This window comes from Rhodnius prolixus, unplaced genomic scaffold (assembly GCF_049639745.1).
Source record: "Rhodnius prolixus isolate KJV_2025 unplaced genomic scaffold, Rpr scaffold_9, whole genome shotgun sequence".
Lineage (NCBI taxonomy): Eukaryota > Metazoa > Arthropoda > Insecta > Hemiptera > Reduviidae > Rhodnius > Rhodnius prolixus.
This window is the reverse complement of record NW_027411604.1, coordinates 13,039,677-13,062,401: the sequence shown is the minus strand read 5'-3', so window position 1 is coordinate 13,062,401 and position 22,725 is coordinate 13,039,677. Positions and strand designations below refer to the sequence as shown.

Sequence of the window (22,725 nt, the reverse complement as noted above, 5' to 3'; positions counted from 1 at the left end):
TTAGAAGCAGTTTAGGCGACTTAATGGTGTTTGGTAAGAAGGATGTGGTAAGATGATCAAGATAGATGCAATTAAATTGCAGTTAGCTCTCTTTCATAGATGAACTAAAAATTAATTAAATCAACTATCAGTTCTATTAGTTATTAACTTAAATGTTTTAGTACATAGGATGGGTGATAGATTTTGGATTAGAGGATTGAGTAATAGCATTGTGGTTGGATAGGCAGGTAGAACAAGAGAGATTGCTAGTTGGTGAATTTCACCTAAACATAGTACTGTTCATTTGATGAATGCATGAGGTAACAGCAGCAGCAACAACAACAACAACAACAACAACAACAACAACAGCGCGTTATAGCGTCATAGTTATATATGGAACGTAGGTGAATACTAAAACCACAGGCACCGCAAATCAGGTATGTGTTAATGGGTCATTAACGGGTGCTAGTATGTCGGCTGTTTAGTTTGGTAGGTTTGCAGTGAGTATGAGGTGGAAACAACGGCAATGTTTACTGGCCAGGTCGGTGAGGAAGGTAGAGTAAGCCAGTAGGTGAGAAGAGATTGGGATTTCATGAGTACGATTTGGCTACCACAAGCTCTAGAGTGGAAACGCAGCAGACGGAAACTGACAGACGGGGACGGGTTATACAACCTTTGGGTTGAATACAAGTGGGCTGTCCAGATTGGCTGTTGAAGCTCTGGGTTTTGTATGTCGTCGTTGCTACTACTGGGGGGGGGCAGATGGAATTAGAGGAGGCGAGAGACACAGAAGAGAGAGACTCTGGTATATGCCCAGAAGTACCGGGGCATTGAGGGTAAGTGTTAAATTAGTGATTTCGTGGGCCGCTGAAGAGTCAGAATTACCACAACTTAATTAGTCCTATAAAAAAGCCATTTACCACTTTATAATCCTTTCTACAAAATATTCCGACAGCAATTAGCCAGTGATGAAGGTAGGAGATCCTAATTTAAAAACAAAAAATGTACGAATCCATTAATTTTGTAAATATTTTATAATTACTTTTCCCATTCCGCGGATTGCGTCAGGTCAAATCTTTCTTCCATGGCTTTCCAATATCATCCTTCCATCTTCTTGAGGGTCCTGCCTCTTTTCCTGCTCCTTTTTTGGCATCCAATTCTTAACAATTCTGTACATCTCTCAGAAAGCATTCTACAAAGAAGATCGTGCCATCTTGACTGTTGTTTTTAAATTTACTATTTTTTGAACCACTGGTGCCGTCTCCTTTTTCTTTTTCACAACTGCAGTATATTTCTAAAATAAATGAAGCTGAAACAACATGGTACAAGTATAAACATGAGTAACGTGTGGGAAGAATTCACTCATTGATAGAACTCACAAAGAAAAACACTTCACTATCGTCCACTGGCACTTAATTCATAGAGTAGATCGCGTGGCCACCTGTGCTTAAGTCGTCTTAGAGTATTTGCAGGCAATACAGTAAGTTGGGATACTAGTGGATTAGGATCTGAGTTGATTGATGTATAGAATTTAATATAATGGGATCTTATAGCTTCTGAAACAGAAGAAAATCTCGGTACAAGGTAGAGTCTGATAAAAAGTAAGGAGTGTTAGCGGTTTCGACGGAGTGTTTTTGACTGGAAGGATTGAATTTTGTAGATATTGGAAGCTTTGGCTGAGCCCCAAAGTTCCATTCCTTAAGTCCAGGCAAGTTCGTCTCCTATATCTCCTTTTTGAACAGCATTGTTTTCCCTTAGCAATTCTTGCCTTCTTTAGACACCATCTCCACTAAACCAATTCCATTCTATTTATTATTCCAATTCTATTCTACTTTATTATTATTATTATTTTATATATTTATTTTGTTTAATAAACCAAATTTAACTGTAAGTTCCGTTTTATGATTAATAAATTAAAACTTCTGTAGATCATTTATTACTAAAAATGAAGTGAAAACACAGCCTTCTAGAAACGGCCACATTACAAACAATGATGAGAGCAACCCCAGTCTCTGGCACTCTAAATGTCCAGCAGATAGCTGCTAGAAAGGACAGAAGACTCGAACCATCTCAGGAGGATGTTAATCCTATATAACTGTGGCAGGAAGTGGTAAGTTCCACCCCTCTACTCTAACACTTTGCTGCTTCTAAACACTTTCAATTAAGTTTTGATAAATCTCTTCATATATTAAATATTAAGAAGGTTTGCATATCAGTTTATGTAAATTTCTAATGCGCGATACGCTGGAATTCTACATTTTTAGCTGGATATATTTATACAAATTAGTATTTCTAGATTTTCTAGTTTTATTTCTTCTAGAATTCAATATTAGAATAGTTTTCAGTATTTATATCAATTAATTTATTAATTTACAGTATTCGCTATGAACTAAAATTAAGTCAAAATTTTGACGCTGATATTTAAGAAGGTTTAATATTTAAATAACAAAATTAAATCGTAAAAAATGAAATTTAGAAATTGCCTGAGTACAGTTTTAACCAGCTAAGAACTCTGAATGAGTCCGGAGTTCCGCTATTATACTTCTCCTCTCACTCTACTAAAGGTGTTTGCCTGAACCAAATTAGCCTAGAATATTTGTAGTCTGATAGCCTGAGTGAAGAATAAGTTAATGAAGCAACTTGCCGCCTTGAATCTGCTTCCATTTAGTCATTAATTTATTGTGTTCACAATTGAACTGTTCATTAAACAGTTTTAGTTTTGGTTTAATTTGAAATATGGTAAATGTTATTAATTTTGATAATAATGCGGCTCGTTTCTCTTATAAGTATAAAATAGTTATTAGAATCCAAGTATGCAATTAATTAGAAGAAATATGGAGAAGGCTAGCTAGGGACTAAGAGAAATATTAAACGTAATTTAATACCATCATTGCTCGGTGTTTAGTGGTGTTATATTTGAAAATTAGGTTGTAGCTGGGGATATGTAAGAGAACCAACCGTAGAGTGGTAGCCTGTAGTGTGGTACACACGATGGCGGGTAATTGACGGTTTTAATATAATTTCTAAACGTGTGGTAAAACCAAAGAGCAGAATTATACGATATATAGAGCTGAGATTTAATAAATACCACTCAAACACAAACGAGGCGAAAACATTTGTGGCAATGCAATAATATATCTGACGCTGATTCGAAAACAATTCAAACGATAAAAGTTTTGTTACAATTCTGTGGAATAATAATAGATTATTATATTCATTGTTTTGAAAGATAAACTTTGATGGGAAATTTAAATTCTAATTTTCAACTTTTCCATTTCAAAACATCAACATCCGGCCATTTCTACACTTTTTCACCAACTAATTACAGTTATCTAATTTGACGGTTTAGTAATACCGTATTTGTCAGATTAATGGAGATTTTTTTATTCCTCTAACGCAGGGATGGCGAACCTTTTTGAGACGTGGGTCAAATTTTGTTCATTTTTTTTTTTAGCTCTTGGGTCACTAATGCCCATTTGCACAAGAGTTAAGTTTAAATATTTTAAACTGAATATTTTCAAAACTAAACATCTTTAAAATTCAGTTGGCTTAACGGGTAAAACGGGACGAAACAAGTAGCTATGGAAGTCTCTTTTTTACAAACATAACTGAACAAAACCTTACAAAAGTGTGTTCTATCTGATAAAAAATCTAAATATGGTTATTTGCTTTGGGTTGTCGATTTTTTTTTAACAAACAAAATATGAGAAAATTATACATTTTATTTGATATTTTGTAAACACTTTTACTTTATTTCAAATACTACAAAAAGCATTCGTCGTCATTTGCGTTTTAGAACTGTAATGATCAAACTAAAGGTTATAGATAGCATTTAAATTGCTTTTGTGTCAATGCGTGATTGAAAAAAATACAGATAGAATATACGAGGGTCGTTTGAAAAGTCCGTGCAAAAATAAAAACTACTTAATTTTTTGAGGTAAACCTTTTTTATTTTTCAACATAGTCTCCTTTTAGGCTTATACACTTCGTCCAACGCTGCTCCAGTATGTTGATCCCTTCCGAATAATAGGATTTGTCCAAGTCTGAAAAATAGCCATTCGTTTCTGCAATCACCTCCTCGTTTGAATAAAATCTTTTTCCCGCCAGCCATTTCTTCATATTGGGGAACAAATAGTAGTCCGAGGGAGCCAAGTCTGGAGAATAGGGGGGATGTGAAACGAGTTGGAACCCTATTTCCATTAATTTTGCGACCACAACTGCTGAGGTGTGAGCTGGTGCGTTGTCGTGATGGAAAAGGACTTTTTTGTGGGCCAATCGTGGGCGTTTTTCTTGCAGCTCGGTTTTCAAACGGTCCAATAACGATGAATAATATGCACCTGTAATAGTTTTACTCTTTTCCAGATAGTCGATGAGGATTATTCCTTGCGAATCCCAAAAGACAGTCGCCATAATCTTTCCGGCCTAAGGAACGGTCTTCGCCTTTTTTGGCGCAGATTCCCCCTTGGTAACCCATTGTTTAGATTGTTCTTTGGTCTCAGGAGGGTAGTGATGTATCCATGTTTCATCCACAGTGACGAAACGACGCTTAAAGTCCTGCGGATTCTTCTGGAACAGCTGCAAACCGTCCTTGCAACACTTCACACGATTTCGTTTTTGGTCAAGCGTGAGCAATCGCGGCACCCATCTTGCGGATAGCTTTGTCATGTCCAAATGTTGATGCAAAATATTATGTACCCGTTCATTCGAGATGCCCACAGCACTAGCAATCTCACGCACCTTCACTCTTCTGTCATCCATCACCATATCATGGATTTTATCAATGATTTCTGGAGCAGAACGTTCAGCGTCACTTGTGCCCATATGGCCACTCCGAAAATTTTGAAACCACTTATAAACTGTTCTAATCGAAGGTGCAGAGTCACCATAATGTTTATCAAGCTTCTCTTTAGTCTCCTGAGGCGTTTTGCCTTTCATAAAGTAGTGTTTAATCAACACACGAAATTCTTTTTCGTCCATTTTTTGAAAATCACTCGACTTCCTCGATTCAAACGAATGCCAAACACAAAGAAATAGACCGATCTGGCTGAAACTTGGTGTGTGTTCTTCCAAGAGATGCTACTAACTAAACATAACCTCGATACGCGCCAGTAGTGCTACCTCTCTGACTTTGCACGGACTTTTCAAACGACCCTCGTAAATTATCCACACAATTAGAAAATCTAAATCAACAAATGGTTGCCTAGGAATTGTGGGTCAGTGAAAAAGCTTGCGCAGGTCCAGTGTCTGACCCACGGGTCATAGGTTCGCCATCACTGCTCTAACGATTATTAGCGATTATCTGTCCATGATAACATGAACTATCATCTATTACTTCTATCTATAACATAAGTAACACTACCGAAAATACTGTAACTTTTAAGTTCGATAGAACCAATAACATCCTTCAATCTCATCCCTAAATACAAAAGTTCCTTTTGAAAATTGTTTTTCTTAAATGAAAAGTGAAAAACAAATGAAGAAACATTTGTCTAACTGAGTTACATTTACTCTTCAGAAAGTCCATTTGTAAATAGTTTGCATAACTTCTATTTCAACCAATTTGGCAGACAAAAAAGCGCCAGTCTAGAAATATTTCACTTTGATTTCTTAGCATAAGCGCATTTTTAACCAAAAAAAACCTCAATAACTTCAACACATATTTAGTTAAACTTTGTTAACTATAGTCTGCCAGTATTTCAGATAATTCCTTAATTGATACAATTTATCGTAAAATATCTCGTTCATGAATTGCAAATACGTTATCTAAGAACTGTTACAGCTAGCTGTTATAATAACTAGCTGAACTCGTTTAAAATTAGATTTCTATAATTCCCTAGCAGTCAATAAAAAGAGGCCAGTTTGAGCCATTAAGAATACCTAAAATCTTAACTAGCAAATTTCATAATTTCTTTGTAGTTTGTATAATTTTGTAAAGTATTTATTTAGATTTGATGAATTTGATTTTTTTTTGTAATGTGTTAAGATGGAGAAGAGCAAATTGACTGTCGTGACTATCTAACAGGTTACGATCGCTAGTGAATTCAATTAAAGCAGAAAAATTAAATTTGAACTATTAACTAACAATAACTGAACAAGGTGATAACATTTCTGAGGACATCTACTCTCTCTATAAAAAAAACACAAATCTGATGAAACCTAATTAAACTTTGCTCATCAAGTGAAAGCACTGCAAAGCATTTACTTTAATAAATTCTCAACTGTTTTACATCAAAAAGGAGTTTTTGGTAGAAATGAATAAATATTAACTTTGCATTGATGTTGATAATATGCAAAAAAAACAACAAGCAAAAAGTTGGAAAAGAAATAAAAAGAAGACGATAAGGAGGCGACCCTAAAGAGGTGATGAAACTGTCCCGTTTTACCTTGCTAAAGTTATTATTCTGATATTATTTTAGACGTTCGGGATAGAATAATTTTATAGTTGGTAGGACATTTAGAATCTAAATTAGCTTCTACTTCTTCTTGTCCTTCATCTGCTGCGTCCGCCAGTTTCTAGTTCAACGCCTTTGTGATCTTTCATGCTGTCCACTGCTCACTTTATTAAACTCTCTTTTATTCACACTTGTGCTAAATATGAATTAACAAAATTTTATTAATATTCAGACAGTGTTCTGCTTTCATTTCATAGATAAAAACCTTCCAGAGATGGGATTTTTTTTTTTTTTACGCTCTCTCTTAGTAAGCAATGCATTGCGAACGTATCTAATTATCTGATTTCCAATTCTTGCTGGGTATATCCGTTTTTAAGTTCATCTGAGTCCAAAAAATAAGAGATTTTTAGAAAATAAATGACCAAAATCTGTAGGTTTTTTGGAGAAAGAAGGCTAAGCAAAGGATTCAGGACCTATTATTGAGTACTGCTCTGCTTTATGGTCTGCTTATCAGAAAATATACGTTAACAAGCATAAGTTGTTTTAAAAGAGATTCTTAAGACTGCTCTGGTATCGGGAGGACAAAAACCCAAGGCGGACGTATCATAATGACGACATAATGGAATTTACTGGATTGAATACTTTACAGTTCATAGTAGATTGAATATTTCAACCTCCTTCATATAAACCGTTCCCTGCATAAATCGATTAACTCCAAATAATTGATAAATCCTTAAATTTAAGCGTCAAAGCATATATATTTCCCAAATTATAAAGATTATATAAAAAATAAATAAATACAAAATAAATCAGACGCAGACGAAGTTTATGGTGTGTTCTCGAAGAAACCTAGGTAGTGATGAGGCGCCTATATGCGCACCGTACAATTTTGAGAGGGTTTTATCTTGCAAATATCTGGGGGCCGTTTTTAACCTATGAGAATGAAGTGAGTGTAGAAATAAACGGTAGGTTAGTGGCAGGCTATAGGTGTTTCTGGGCGCACTATAGAAGGTCCTTAAGTTTTAAAGAACTATCAAGGGAGGCAAAGCTAACCGTCTATAAAAGCATATTGAGGCCAGTGGTTACGTATGCCAGTGAAACCTGGGTGTTGACCAAGGAGGATAGAAAATTGATTAATACCTGGGAGAGGAAGATTCTGAGAAAAAGTTTTGGTTTTGAAAGAAGGGGAAAGGTACAGAATCAGGAAAAACGAAGAAATAAGAGAGCTGTACCAGGAGCAGGATTTGGTAGGTTTGATTAAGAGGGGAAGATTGAGATGGCTAGGCCATTTAATAAGAATGGAAGATTCCCGAATTCCCAGGAAGGCCGAGGATTAGGTGGCTGGATGATGTAGAGGAAGATGTTCGGAGTCTAGGAGTGAGGACATGGAGGAGGATAGCCTTGGTGAGAGAGGAGTGGGGAAAGGTGTTAGAGGAGGCCAAGGTCCTTCGAGGACCGTACAGCCAGAGGAAGGAAGAAGAAGATAAAGATTAACACCATTAAACGACCATTTTTTTTTTTTGGCAATTAATTAATAATTAATTCATTTCAATAGCCATTTTGATTAACTCGGTGCTCTAATCGTTGCAATAATTCAACTCAAATTCAGTAGCAGACGCTGAATGATGTCGGTAAATTTATTGTAATTTAATATTATAATCAGGAATTATAGAATTCAATGTACATTATTTCATCGCATTTTCCACGATTTGGTTTTACAGAGTTACCCAAGCTGTGCAGTACGTATAACCATCCAAAATGTGCATCACAGAATAGTCCAACTGACAAATGTAAGTACAAATGTGAGATTTGTGTTCTCAACTGAGTCATAGAGTCTAGGATAGTCGTCATAGTTATCGCTGTAATCAGCGATCGTTTAATATTCAAAATAAATACAATAAAATAAAAAGGTAAGGATTGGTAGGTTATTGAACTGTTACAGTTGAAGCATTAAACTTACGCACTGTTGCAAGTGAAGGGGCAGAAACAAATGAAGTAATTACTTAATTAACCTGTCATACTAAGCAAAGTACTTTTTTTTTTGTTTCCTCTTTCAATTTGTCCACTTCTTAGATAAAGTCTGGAAATAAAGGAAATTTACTTTCCTTTCAACAGGCGGAAGTAGGGGCTTGATGTATAAGGGTGAACTTCACTGAAAGGGACAGATTGGATTTGCGACAGAAAAAGCTCTACTTTTCGGTTAAGTTAAATTTGCAAAGTTTTTTTTTTCATTTGTCTGACGTACGGTAATTGAAGTGTACCGCTCGCTAGAACAATTCAACAGCCCAAAATTCAATCTTCTTCAATTCAATCTTCGGCACCAAAACTCTCTTGATGGGTACAAAAAGTTGGTTATTTCAAGCGATAGATTCTCTTACATGTCCTTTAATTTTCGTTTTTTATACACTCGACTTTTTTTAAAAAAAACAAAAGTAAAACTAATATTACTATTACCTCATATTAAATTGTAAAATTTCATTGAAATTATTTTGTGAGGAATAAAGCGCTAAAAATCCACTAAAATTTACTCCGTAAAGTGCCGCATACTCTTAATCGATTTACTTCAAATTTAGAATTTAATTTATATTAAATACATATAGATTGTGGTAAGTGCCTAAGACTATTCTTGTACAAACGCCTAAGCTGGAACCCACATACTCAGACTTAAGCGGAAAGAATTAAACAAGACGATTCAAACTTCTCTGTAGACTTCTCGACAAAAGATCTAAGCTTTCACTAAACAATAAACGACTTATCCAACACCATGATATACTGAAACCTGCCTGGACTTACGAAATAGTACTTTGGGGGCTCAGCCAAAGCTTCCAATATCTACAAGAATCCAATCCTTCCAGTCAAAAACACTCCGTCGAATCGCAATTGCTCCTTTACTTTGTATCTAACTTTATCTTGCACCGAGATTTCCTTGTTCCCTATGTTTCCAGAAGCTGTAAGATCCTGTTACTTTAAATTCCACACTTCAATTACCTCATATCCAACCCTATAGTATCCCAACTTACTGCATTACCAGGAAATCCTCCAAGATGACTGAAGCGCAGGAGGCGAAGCGATGTTCTCTATGAAATAAGTGCAAGTGCACGATAGTGAACTGTACCTCTTTGAGAGTTTCACTAAGGCTGGAAACATAGTGGAGCGGCGCGCAAAGCGGCGATGATAGCGAAGAGCAAAGCGGCAAAAACAAAAACTAGAAATAGATAGAGTTGCTCTATCTTCGCTTTGCTCGCCACTATGCGCGGTCCCATATGTTAACTTGTGTTTGATTTCGCCGCTTCGCTCTTCGCTATCAGCGCCGCTTTGCTCGCCGCTCCACTATGTTTCCAGCCTAATGGGTGAATTCTCCCCTCATGCTATTCATGTATTTATTTTATGTATCATGTTGTATCAGCTTCACTTAGTGCAGAAATGTACTGCAGTTGTGAAAATAAATAATAAAGAAAAAATTAATAATATAAATATTATCTGATATCAGTAATTACTCTTTAGTAAACACTTTATATAGTGTAAAAGAGAACAAAATTGGGCTTAACGTCCAACTACCAATTAGGTGTCGTGGACGGAGGCGACTAGCAAACATACTTTTCTGTAAACTTCTTTTATTAACCATTAAATAAAATCCAAGGCCTAAGACCGGGGAATCGAACCCAGTACCACAATACATATTAGCTTCGCAGGTCTCGCCTCTAACCGCTCGGCTACCGTGGCGCCAAAAGAGAACAAAATATTACACTAATAAGTTATTTACACAGGGAGATATGGGGGCACAATTTCAGAGCAAGTTATGACCCAAAATATTTCAACTCTCAATACGTATCCTCGCCATTTATGGATTAGAACACAACAAAACTATAGCCCATAACTGAGTAATGTACAGAGCAAATGGCAAACTTTTTGCGGCTCGGCGTGTCAAAATTTTGATAAACCCTAACTTAACTCTGGTGCCTAGTTACATATAGAAATATTCATAACTTTTTGATCTTTGCAAACCGTAGTAGGAAAAATAGTTTACAGTTTTTTCATTCTAAACCTAAATGAATTACTAAATTTGTGTTTGCCGCAGATTAAGCGCTAAAGACGAACTTCCTTTTTCAATTCCATGGACACGGTAAATAATCTATAGATTGCTGTTGAAAATTCAATTTTGAAAATTAGCAAATAACGTTAAGAGTAATTAAAAAATATGGGTAATTAAAATTGAACATTCAAAATCAACGAACTATAATTAAGATTCAACGTAGCAAGTAAACAAAAATGGAATCAGTTAAATAACAGTGTAATATAACAAGTTTAAATTCTGATATGGGTCACTGAAGTGTTAAGTTCAATTATGTATAGAAACAATGTATGTATATATACTTACTTTATCAAATTACTTTAGGCACTTATTACTACAGCGTATAAATAAGTGTTGTGTAACGAAACATACTCCTGAGTACACGGAGGTGGATTATATCTGGAGGTGGCAATTTAGTGTATCCTCTTTTATTTCTGTTCAGAAATGATGACGAAGATTTTATCTCAACGTGTAATTCTTTGATCAATTATTACATGAATACAGAGTGTGCCAATTTTATCTCTCATCCGATTTTATTGTTTAATTATGAAGATAACCTCATCAATTAAATCATTCGTTGGATTCAATAATTATCCAGAAATGGCGTTTAATTGCATTTTACTTGATGCTGCTTCTTTCGTGATTCTTTTTTAATATTATCCAAATATACGTATTTTGTGGAAAAGTGCGCAAAAATTATTTGAAACACTAATACAACAAACCTGGCTGTTCTGATTAATAACCAGGACAAACCTAACATTCAATCAGGTCTACTTATTGGGGAATTCTACCTGGATGGTACACTGAATTGGTGCCTAAAAAACTCGACTGAAAAGATAAGAATTGAACGGAAGATACCGCCTTCTAAGGACGGCTATTTTTACCAAATTCCACAATGAACGTACCAAATTCACTTTAACGACCCATATAGACCTACTGGGCGGAACTAAGGAGTGGTATGCGCCCAAATTCCCCATAATCCGGAGAATACAGTTCTTATCATTCCAAGTTCTCCGATCAATCTTCTTCAACGCTTCTTTTTGAATAAATTCCACTTTTATCCTTCAAAAATCTTTTATTTCATAATTAATCCACTCACGATTTCCTTACCTTCCACAATAATCAATACATTAATCCTAATCCTGTAACTCAAGTAAGTCAAAGAAATTTGTAAATTACACTAGGCAGAGATTTAGGATTCGAATTCCAGCTGCTTGGCCCTTAGATTTTCTCTATTTCTAGGAGCTTTCTACAGCTCAGTGTTCCAGTAAGTTTACTTAGAAATGAATAGAACTTTGTTCAATCATAGTCAAAAAAGCTATAAATAATAACTTTGGTAATACTTTATTATATGCTTAAGGCAATAAAAAATTAACTAAAAAAATTTTACTCGCAAATTAGAGATAAATTTTTCAAAATTGCTCGATTCCATTTAACTTTTTGCTATTTCAGTTATTATTTTTACTTCGTGTAGATGTAAGTTGTCAAATAGGACTTGTCAAATAATATGTAACTTTTTAAAATAACCTTCAAAAATTAATACAATTTTTATATGCAGCTACACAATTTTCTCTGTTAGAATAGATGCTCTTCAATGTTGTCTTCATCTAAAGGATTTAACAACTTCTTATAGTCAATGTCACAACGTATCTTTTTCAGTGATATTGGTATCAAGTCTTTCCCATTTCTTAAATTTGTATAATTTTCTATAGTTTTATCAATCTGAAAAATAAGTTTTTCTATTTTTAGTTAATCAACAAGAGGAATATGTTTAAACTAAATGGTTTAAGATTCGCCATCTTCACAATATCATTGTTTTCCTCTCATCATTTAAAGTCTTCAATACTTTCATTTATTTAATTCTATCCAGTTTCTGATTTTTCATATATCTTTACAAATAGTTTCATCAGTTTCTTGTAGAAATTAACTTCTAAAGTTAAAAAGAAAGCAGGTATCCTAAAAATAGCGTTTATTTTAAAGGAAAAGAGAAAACTGAATCAGTGATCAACTAGAATTACTGCGTCTATCAGAACTTAAACAAACTAAAAGGCCTAGTTTTTGATTGTAGTTTGAAAATTCTAAACCAATGATTAATAAGAAAAATCGTCTTGTTAAAACGAATAAAACCTACGATAATGTATTTTTATGACTAAAATTAAATTTACTAATTCAGCTTCAAAAAACATTTAAAAAAAAAGTAATTACTTCCGTTTCTGTTACAAAATTCTAAATTAAAAAAAGAAAAGAAAGCGATTGTTTTTAAACGCAGTTAATTATTACTTTTCATGGCGGTTTGGTGTAAATACAAAAAAACAATTAAAAAAATAAAAACTCGAGGAATTTAGTGGACTACGTCACCCACCCACTTCCCCTCATAATTAATTCCGTTGTAATTAGCAACTAACCAGAATTTTTTTTTTTTTAATAATTAATAAAACACTGAAATGTTTTCTACCTTTTATAATCCACTTTGTATACATTTTTATATTACCTTTTCATTTTTTTCTTTCTTAATTTTTTATTATTTTTCCCTCCTACGAAGTAATTTTTAAAAAATAAATAATATATCATTTGAAATTGATTTTTTCTTTTTGCATAATCATTTAGCTCACCGACACTTATTTTTACCAAAAAAAAAGTACTCAATGAAGGCATTACTATCTGGATTCTCACGAGGTTAACCTCGGATTCGAATCCAGCTGTTCAGCCCTTTCTAGGAGCTTCTTACAGTTCACTGTCCAGTGATGGACTGTATTGTCTGTAACAAAAAACAAATGATACTGGAAAAAGCTCCAGGCGCCAATGATACCAGATACTGAAGCGCCTTAATTCAATTAAATATTGTAAAAAAATATATTGCTGGCAAGAAATAAGAAACAGTTTCGACATACTTGTGAAAATAAATCGAATAGTAGATTTTATATTCAAAATATTTATTTATAAAGACCTACCACTTTTGTTAAATTTTTCCATTTTACAATAAATTTATAGCAATCAGGTTTCTCTGAACTATTTATAAACTTTGTAGCAATTTTCTTCATTCTAGGTATTAAACATTTTAGGCAAATGTCGCTTGTCACTAAATGGAAATAATGAAACTCTGTTAAAACATTAATATTTTTGGTTTTACTTACGTAAAAATCAAACATTATAGATATTTTTGAAACCATATACAACTTATTAACATTTTTAATGGAACTTTAATTGAAAATTCTTGAATTTGCAACCAGCGTCTTTCATATTCATTCCCAAGTTTGCAGCAAAAAAGTTCTAATATCATTTCAAACTCATTTAGCTCTAATTTCTACGATTTTGGAACTTAGGTTAAAGATGATTGTTTTTACACCTAAATATTTTTTAAATGATAATTTTTGCACTATCCTTTAATTGAAGTAAACGTAATAGAAACAGTTTCTATTGGTTTATCACTTATTTCACTTCAAAAATTGAGTTTAAGGGAGGCATAAGTAAGAGTAGATGTTCTTTTACAGATCATTTTATGAAGTTCTCAGTTATTTAGAAGAAGATTTTAAGGTTTATTGGGTATTTTTAAATAATGCAGGTCTTATTGAGGCAGTTTTGTCCGAAAAAGTCAGTGAAGATAAACGGTAAACATCCTTCGAATTCAATTCGTTCGGTATTTTGCATTGATCAACTTATGATTGTCTTCGTTTGGATGGCCTTTATTATTTTGTTTAGTCTTTTCTATGTAAAATAAATAAAAAATAAATAAAATATGGGAGAAAACACACAATAACTAAAACACATAAAACATAATAATAATTTACTAAATACTCATAAGGGTTTGAATAAACACAAATTAACCTAAATATAGTTTATTCACATAAGTCATGAGGCATAACATTCATAAAGCATAACTTCCATAAAGAGTGACCAAACTCAACTCAACTCAACTAAGGAATGTCTCCAACTACCTGCAACCCTATAGTTACCCCTAACGGTCAGCCCTTCTCTTACACCCTCAACAGGGTTGCCAAATATCTACCATTCCAAATTTACTACAACTATTTGATTTTTAAGTTGTGAATACATTAATAAAGGGAAAATGGTGGCTGCAAGAGGAGAAAAGCTGCAATAGACTCCTCTGTAAAGTTACTTTCCTGTCAAATGCGCGGTTTTACCACTACAGCGTGTAATATAGGAAAGTAATGAAATATAACAGAAATGTTTGCAATGTGACGAAACTTGGAAATAATAGTAAGACAAAGTTGTGTGACTTTTTTGAAGTTATTTGACCGAACCTAAATATTATCTAAAAGAATGTAAGTGTTGCGTGGCTAAAGAATTAAAAGAATTAGAATCATGAGCAGTTGAACGTGATTAGCTTAAACTACGCTGAACAAAGAAAAAATAAGATCCTGTATTTTTAGTTTTCTACTAATTTCCGTTGTAATTAAAAATGGATTGTGTGAGTCGTTTGCAGGAATCAAGAATAATATTCTCTGAAACTAATCCAATCGATGAATTCACCGAAGTTTTCCATCAATTATTTACATATAAATACCACCAGAAATATCCTGGAGCTGAAAACTTAAAAATAAAAATCAGAGAAATTTAATAAGGCTACTACAGTATGAATGAATATAGCGGGGGAAAGCACAGCGTTCAGGATATCCAGAAAGGACGACCAGATAGTTCGAAATAGTTCCTTCAAGATAGGAGGGAAAAGTGGTCGTTAGATAGAGAGTTGAACGGAAGTTAGATAAGTTAGTAAACATTATAGACTCTTGTAGAACCTCTAACGGAAGTTATATTATCCTGTATAGAAGAGTATATACTATTAGCAATGGTTAGAGGTAAAGGTTGGAAGATCTTTAAGAAGTAAAGTTAGGCTTTAAAGAAGTGGGAAGTTAGTAGAATAGTGGATGCAATAGTGGAGGCTGTGCAAGTGGTTGTTGGCCATCTTAGCTTCTTCAGCCATTATCTACCTTCTCCTGTGCGGATACCACTGTGCGATATCAGCAAATATCCTTGGTCTTCCTACACGGGCCATTTTCTCTTCGCTTAATGTACAAACTAAACACATACAAACACAGCTATTCACACCAATACTTACACATATTCGTAGCTATCTTTCCGTATCCCTTCACTATCTAAACTTTAATCATCTAATTATCTATCTAAATATGGTTAGAATCACGCACAAACATTTCTATATTGAACAAATACTAACATTGGCCAAATTGTTAGCCAGCATGGGGCAAAAGTTTCGACGCGTTTTCTTCAAAATATCGTCCCTTACACGAAAGTTTTTCGACAGTTGTGATTTTCTTACAAAAAAAAATGTCTCGTACGATTCTCTTCGTTTAAATTTCGCTCAAATACTTTTAATGATAAGGTCAACCATTCTCAGGTGCAAGGAGTTTTATACTGTATTATAAATAAATATATAATAGATAGATGAACTGTTGGCAGTCTTAAAATTGGTTTAAACAAGAAAAAAAGACATATTTTTCCAGAATCGGTTAACCCAAAAAGAATTACCGATGTTTTTTATTTAGATCTGTGTACGAGTACCGCGCTGAAGTGCAGCAGCTCAAAAAGCAATTTAATAAGAAAATCAGACCAATTTTACGAATTTTCATGGTAAGAATCTAAGAATATAATAACTCCTGCGGGTGCAATAACACAAACCATGCCGAAGATAGCAGCAAAATAACCATTTCCGGCCTTTAAGAGTGAAGATAGGAAATTAGTAAGCTTACTGAAATGATCATATTTGGTATATACATCCTCTTCTTCCAGTCTAAATGTCATCACATCAAAATCACTGATATCCTTCAATAATTTATCAAATTTCTTTAATATGTTCTCTTTTTGTTTTAAATCTTTTAAATATTTCTTCACATCATCGTCAGTTAAATTCACTGGCTTCTTTGGATGATTCCTTTTGCTTTGACCACTATCCATTTCATTCTTTTTATGTCATTCTAATAAAGATATTTTGCTCTGAATATTGATTTTAACATATGATTTTAATTAACAGTTTTTTTTTTATAAATTATTGTCTTTTAAACAGAGATTGAACAAAATTAAATTATCGAGAATATAAAATGGAGTTTATCTAATGTGAAATGTAATGATTTCGTCAAATTCTCGTAGCAAACAGTTATTTGAAATTTGAAATAATGGTTACGTATTTTATTCGAATAATTTAAAATAACAAAATAAAATAAAATCTGACAAAGTTATTTTTAATTTATTTAAATCAAATTTTTTTCAAACCGTGCATCTTTATCCTTTTAACCGCTCAACTTAGGTTCACTCCCCTATCAATTTTATCATTTCCTGTAACTTCATCCTATTAAAACGGGTTTATTCGCTTATTCAAGATCCAAGTTGGATAAAATCGAAGAAAATGATCAAGCTAACTAAAAAGAACTAATATTAAATATAAAGTAACCATCTACTTTTGTCAGACGTAAAGCCGTCCAACTACCACTTAGGTGTCGTGGACGGAGGCGACAACCATTTGCGACTTTTATTAACCATTAACTTCTAGCATTATTTTGGGCGTGCAATGTACGTCTTAGATAATTTTCTCCTATACTGAAAATAACGTGCATCGCACGTCTACTAAAGTTTCTGAAATACTGTACTACTTGCTACATTTTATTATTTTTCGTGTTGGTAATACTGTACTTAACTCTTAACTAAACACCGTTATGCAAAATGTGAAATTAGTGCAATTACACTGAACTGCCTTTTTTATTTAGTCGTAGATATTAGATTTATAACGCGGTATAATAAATTAAAACCTGGTCAGTACAAATAATTGTCTGACAATTGGTCTGATTCTCTTATTAAATTGCTTTTTGAGCTGCTGCACTTCAGCGCGGTACTCGTACACAGATCTTTTACGAAATAAAAAACATCGGTAATTCTTTTTGGGTTAACCGATTTTGGAAAAATATGTCTTTTTTTCTAGTTTAAACCAATTTTAAGACTGCCAACAGTTCATCTATCTATTACATATTTATTTATAATACAGTATAAAACTCCTTGCCTCATTGTTATTTTTAGTAAGTATTATCCTTATTCAGATCCCTAAAATGGATAATGGATAGTGAAGCTAGTGATATTATTCGACCACTCTCAAAAAGAAAGCGAGGATGGAGGAGACTGGGTGGTGAATCTAGCGATATTGTTTTCATTTCATTTCGAAAAAATCTAGAATTTCAGACGAAGTAGATGGAACTGTTTGGGTGTGGAAAAATGAACCAAATAACAATAAAGTATGGCATTTCTCGAGAATTTCTGGTATAGAGAAATCAACGCTTGAAGTTATGGGAAAAATGTTACACCGTTACAAGTAGTCAATGCTATATTGAAAGCATATTTCGCTTTTTTCCCCAGTGAGATGGGCCCACATTTTTGCTGATTAATTAATAGCGCAAGAGGTTAAATAAAAATCCAAAATCTAGACCAGGGAGTCGAACCTACTAAACCAGCAATACATCTTAGCATTGCGGGTCTAGTCTATAACCACTCGGCTACCGCGGCGCCTAGAACCAATATTGAATATAATATATTAATAGGCGTCGACCAAGAGATGATGTTACTCATGATGGCTAACTCTAACTGAAGACTAGCTCGTAATTCTACGCGTTTCTCTGAGGCTGTCCGCGATATTGTAGAAAATAAGAAGAAATAAGAATATTTATTCAACTGAAATAACGGCTCGCACATTATTAAAAAGTTAGAAGGAAAAAGATTACGAATAAACGGCTGTAATATTTGCGTCAAACTGTTTATACTATAAACACAAACTCATAATAAATATACTAAAAATTATTATATACTGAAACAGAGATAAAATGCTAACAACAGCAAACTTACATACAAAGATATATTTATGTATAAAGGTACATAAAAATATATTATATAGCCAGAGAAAGTTCCCATTCATGTGTGTGTTTAAGCCTTATTTAGCACGAGCAAAGTAATTTCTGTTCTAATTAGTATTTTAATTTATTCCATTTATTAATATAGATCAAGCCAGCCGTGATTCACCTGGAGTTTATATTGCCTAACCTGGCCACTGCCTACCTTATTCTCTCACAGCGCACGGCCTTCGCCTGAACCCTGGTCTCACCACTTTGGCACTCGCTCGCCACTTCCCAACTTTACGAACTACACTAGGCTAGAAAGTTTATGCACTAATTATTTATTACATCAGTTTAGTCTAAATATATATTATACAAAGTACTAACTCACGCCATTGTGTTTACGTTTGACCTGCAGATTGATTCAAATATTTTAATTTTTCCATATATTTGTTCATTTTATTATTATTTTTCGTCAATGGGGAGTAAAATTGTGCTTCTCTGGGACCCTTCAGCTGTCCTAAAAACAAAAACAAGAAAAATCAGTAGACCGAATCTAAGATGATAATTCAGTCTCGGTCCATATTCACAGTTGTCCGAAGAAATCAAGCAATCTTCAGAGGAAACAGCCTAAATTCCTCAACCTTTTCCAGCAATAATTCTAAATCTAACCTCCTAAAACTCTAATTAATCCCTTATGAGTATTCTTACACCCACCACAATGGGCAGTGAGAGTACATCCAAAGCCTGAAAAAGAGGTTCGCGAAAGACACGGTAGTATATCATTATCGATGCCGGAAGTGACACGAATTAATATATGGACAGTAGGCAGCTCACAGAGTTCATCTAAGACCGGAAACTCGGACTGGCTTTGATCGCTTCCAACGAGGACTTCCTTTTGGTCAACCTGACCACCTGTCCATTATGTCCTGGTATCCAGAATAGAAGTATTCTTTAATAGCAATCACCTGGAACATTCTAATATCAGTCTTGAAAGTGAAAACACAACAGTTCAGCGCCTTTAACAAAGCCTGACTTATCTGAATAGATGCAAAACGTATTTTACTTTAACTTCAATGAATTTATCAAAGTGACGTCAAAATTAAATTAATCTTTAAGTTGTGTCTATATGAAACTGTGGGGTTCAACCAAACGCTCCAGTTCTTGCACACTAATATTCTTTGGTCCAAAGTTAACGTTTTGCGTCTCCAATCAAATCATTTCTAAAAATTCCTTTAATCTCAAAAGTTGCTTAAATCTGACACAATATTTCACCTTAGTATCTCATACCACAGGATAAAACAACTAGATGTCTTCTAGACACTACTATCTACCCAAGCGATCTCTTCTCAATCAGGATAAGAGTCAATTGATCGTGAAGTGTTGTTGGAATGTAACCAAAGGGTGTCTTCTCCACTCTCGAGTATGTGGTGGACATTCCATCCTATCCTTGCAGCTTATACGCTACCAGTAACTAAATTCTCCACTAGGCCATGGATGGCCGTTTGCTGGACCCTAATTTGATGTTCTAATTGGTACCATGATCGTTTCCTTTTTCTTACCATAATTTTAAAGCCTTCTGATCTCCTTGCTGAAAATGAAGAGCTCTAAACTGGTATTGAAAGTTATGTTTAGCGTTTTAAATTCCACGGCTGTGTTCTTGTTTGAATGATTCCGAGTCTGTATGTCTGGAATTCTGGTAAATCACAAGTTCCTCACCCACAAATGGAACATCAAACCAAATACGTATACATGTGATTCGACAGCGAAAGCTTCTGACCACGTTTCTAATGTTCAGTCAGTTACTCACAGTGATTTAGAAAGTTAGTACTTCTCTCTCATTTAAATTATTAATTAAAATGAATTCAAGAAGATCCTTACCTCTTCACCTAGGTGTCCGAGCAGCTCGAAACTGCGATTTACGAGTCAGCATCATATCCAATTAAAATTTTCAGTCCAATTTCTCTACAATAGTCAGTTGGAATCGTTAAAATTAACTGTTTTTTATATGCAGATGACGTGGTGCTCATAGCTGATAATCCGGTCCTCTACAAAGAAATATTAAGAAATGTACTGCCTAAGATGGAAACTGATCTTGAATTTAACTAAATCAAAGATCTTGGTCTTTCGTAAGGGAGGCAGAATATGGCAGCCAGGGAAAGATGGTTTTTATAATGGTAAATATCTTGGAATACACCTAACCTCTCGCTTATCGTTTAATTTTCACCTGAATGAAAAAAATCTCCGTTGTCAAGATTGGTATCAACAAAGAGTGTGCTCCGTTCACTTGTCGAAATGAAGTCCCATTAAATGCAGAATTCCAATTTTTCAACTCCATCTCTAAAGTGTATTATGGATCACAAATATGGGACTAACAATGCTTTGATAACCTGGAAAAATTTTAAAGGTTCTTTATTAAAAAAGTTTTCTCTTTGCCTCCCTCTAATCCAAACTATCTGGTCCATATAGGAACTTCCGTAGATTCTCTTGTGTTATCTACATTAAAACTCCACTTCGGGCAACGTCATGGCTGGAACAAGTTCCAGACGCCTTCACCCGGATGTAATTTCAACTTAATGACTGTATGATCACTAAAAAACAACTCCATTAATACTAGAAAGTTGATATCGCCCCTGATGATTATTCTCATCCTGGCATAACTAAGGTTTACGATAGTAGGTTATTGTTTCGTCAAGTTTCCTCCCTCAACGCAGAGATTGTCTCCCTAACAGGAACCACCCTAGTTCTCCTCAGGTCTTGTGATAGTAGGGATAGTTTAGATTGTGAGCTAGTTTTGGTAAGCAAGGTCGCCGCCATCCACCCTGAGGAGGCAGCTAGTCCACCTCCAATATTGCTTTGCCAAGGCGCCCGGACCACACCACGTGGAGGTGGGGGTTGGCTTGAGGACTTCATGGATGTACTGCAATACCATGAAGACAGAGACGTACAACAACACTCTGCTCTATCCTCCTTGTGGTCCGAATGGGAGATATATTGAAAAGATACAGGTAGATACATGCGATTGTCTGAATAATATAAATCCAGAAATAATTACTTACGTGAGAGGCTACACAAAATCGCCACTTCTTCCGCTCGATAACAGCTATTTGCTGGGAGTTACAATCGTCGCACTACTTTTTATCTACTACTCCAAGAAAAGTACTATTTCTGTTCCTAATGGTAATACTTTACTTAATTTTTCAATACTTTTCTTAATTCTCCATTTTAAATCTCAAACCTCACCATCCACAACTACTTAATAATTCCCTTCGTTTCCAAACGCTTTGTGAGAGTGCGCTGGACTTGCTAGCAGAGAAGCTTGAGTTAAACCCAGTCCGGACTCGGTTTTCTTCCTAGAATATCGTACTGTATCCCTAGTGAGAAAAACGTCTATAGGCCGATATGCACTGTGGTGTTCAGGGGTGCCAATGTCAACAGCTTTTTTTTTTTGTCACGATTTAATAAAATAAAAGCCGTAGTACAACCCTCCATACCGGAACAATCAAGAAATATTTGTTACGATTAATTTGAAAATTTCAATCAAAATTAGGGGATAAGAAACAAAAAGGTATTTAATGTTTAATTATTGACATGAAAAGTAACTGGTTGCCCCTATTTCACCCTCTTGAGTGTAGTGTGCGTACAATCTGCAGTAAATTGAACAGAGAAGAAGCACAAGGCCGAGCACACATGCATGTGGCACGTTGAAGGGTGAGAATGGTGTGTTTGAAGAGAGGTGGCCGTTGTAGAAGGGAGTCACAGGAGAAGATACAATTTGCAAGTTAATGGCTTTACAATGTTAATGGATATAAAGTTAAGAAGGGAATGGTTAGGGTAAGATAAGGGTCGGAGCCTGGGATAAGGAGTGTAAGTACTTGGAAGTTGGCACCACTGACGCTACTTCACCCGACACTGAAGTACCTCTTCCACCATGGGGGCAAACCCTTTCTCCCTCCTTGTCCGATATAACGCCCTGGCGCGTACTTTACTCTTAAACGGAGCACTACTATGTTTCAACTCCCTTAATTGCAATACTTGTTTAATCTTCTTTTTGTAACTAATACCCTTATCTTGATTTTATTATCAAAAATAATGAACTAAATTTCCAAGTAAAATTATAAAAATTTTGTCCTGAAGACAAAATCTTAATTATACAAACTTATATGATCAACAATTATACTCTCAAAACGATAAGGCAGCCACTAAGAAGATAGTAGAGGAAGAGAGCCACTGTTACCTCGTGGCAGTCCTGGAAAAGTAAGAGATGAAGGAGGCTGTAGAACAACTATTCTTCGAACCGAATCAAGGTTGGTAATGGTTGGTTTTCCGCCAATTTAATATTGGTAAATTGAGACATTAGAAGTCAACAGTAGCTGTGAATACCGTTTGTTTGTTTTTTCGGCCATCCAAAGCAATAAATGGTTAATGTGCAAAC

At 34.5% G+C, this 22,725-nt stretch overlaps 2 protein-coding genes and 1 long non-coding RNA gene across 6 annotated transcripts in view; all 3 read right to left on the bottom strand.

Annotated features, from left to right (window-relative positions):
• The window catches only part of LOC141453907 (uncharacterized), a 637,650-nt gene that overhangs the window by 204,710 nt on the left and 410,215 nt on the right, over positions 1-22,725 (bottom strand). The window lies entirely within an intron of this gene.
• Positions 11,772-16,445, bottom strand: LOC141454475 (uncharacterized). The gene is made up of 3 exons (XM_074128720.1): positions 16,170-16,445; positions 13,395-13,522; positions 11,772-12,165 (listed from the first exon to the last, which is right to left on the bottom strand). The coding sequence occupies exons 1-3, from the start codon at positions 16,372-16,374 to the stop codon at positions 12,019-12,021; spliced, it is 480 nt and encodes a 159-aa protein (XP_073984821.1). The 5' UTR covers positions 16,375-16,445; the 3' UTR covers positions 11,772-12,018.
• Positions 18,351-21,139, bottom strand: LOC141453908 (uncharacterized). Of its 2 annotated transcripts, none has more exons than XR_012458300.1 (4): positions 20,493-21,139; positions 20,172-20,338; positions 18,682-18,810; positions 18,351-18,607 (listed from the first exon to the last, which is right to left on the bottom strand). It is a non-coding gene; the product is annotated as an uncharacterized lncRNA (long non-coding RNA). The 2 variants fall into 2 exon arrangements; XR_012458299.1 differs by having other exon boundaries at positions 20,518-21,139.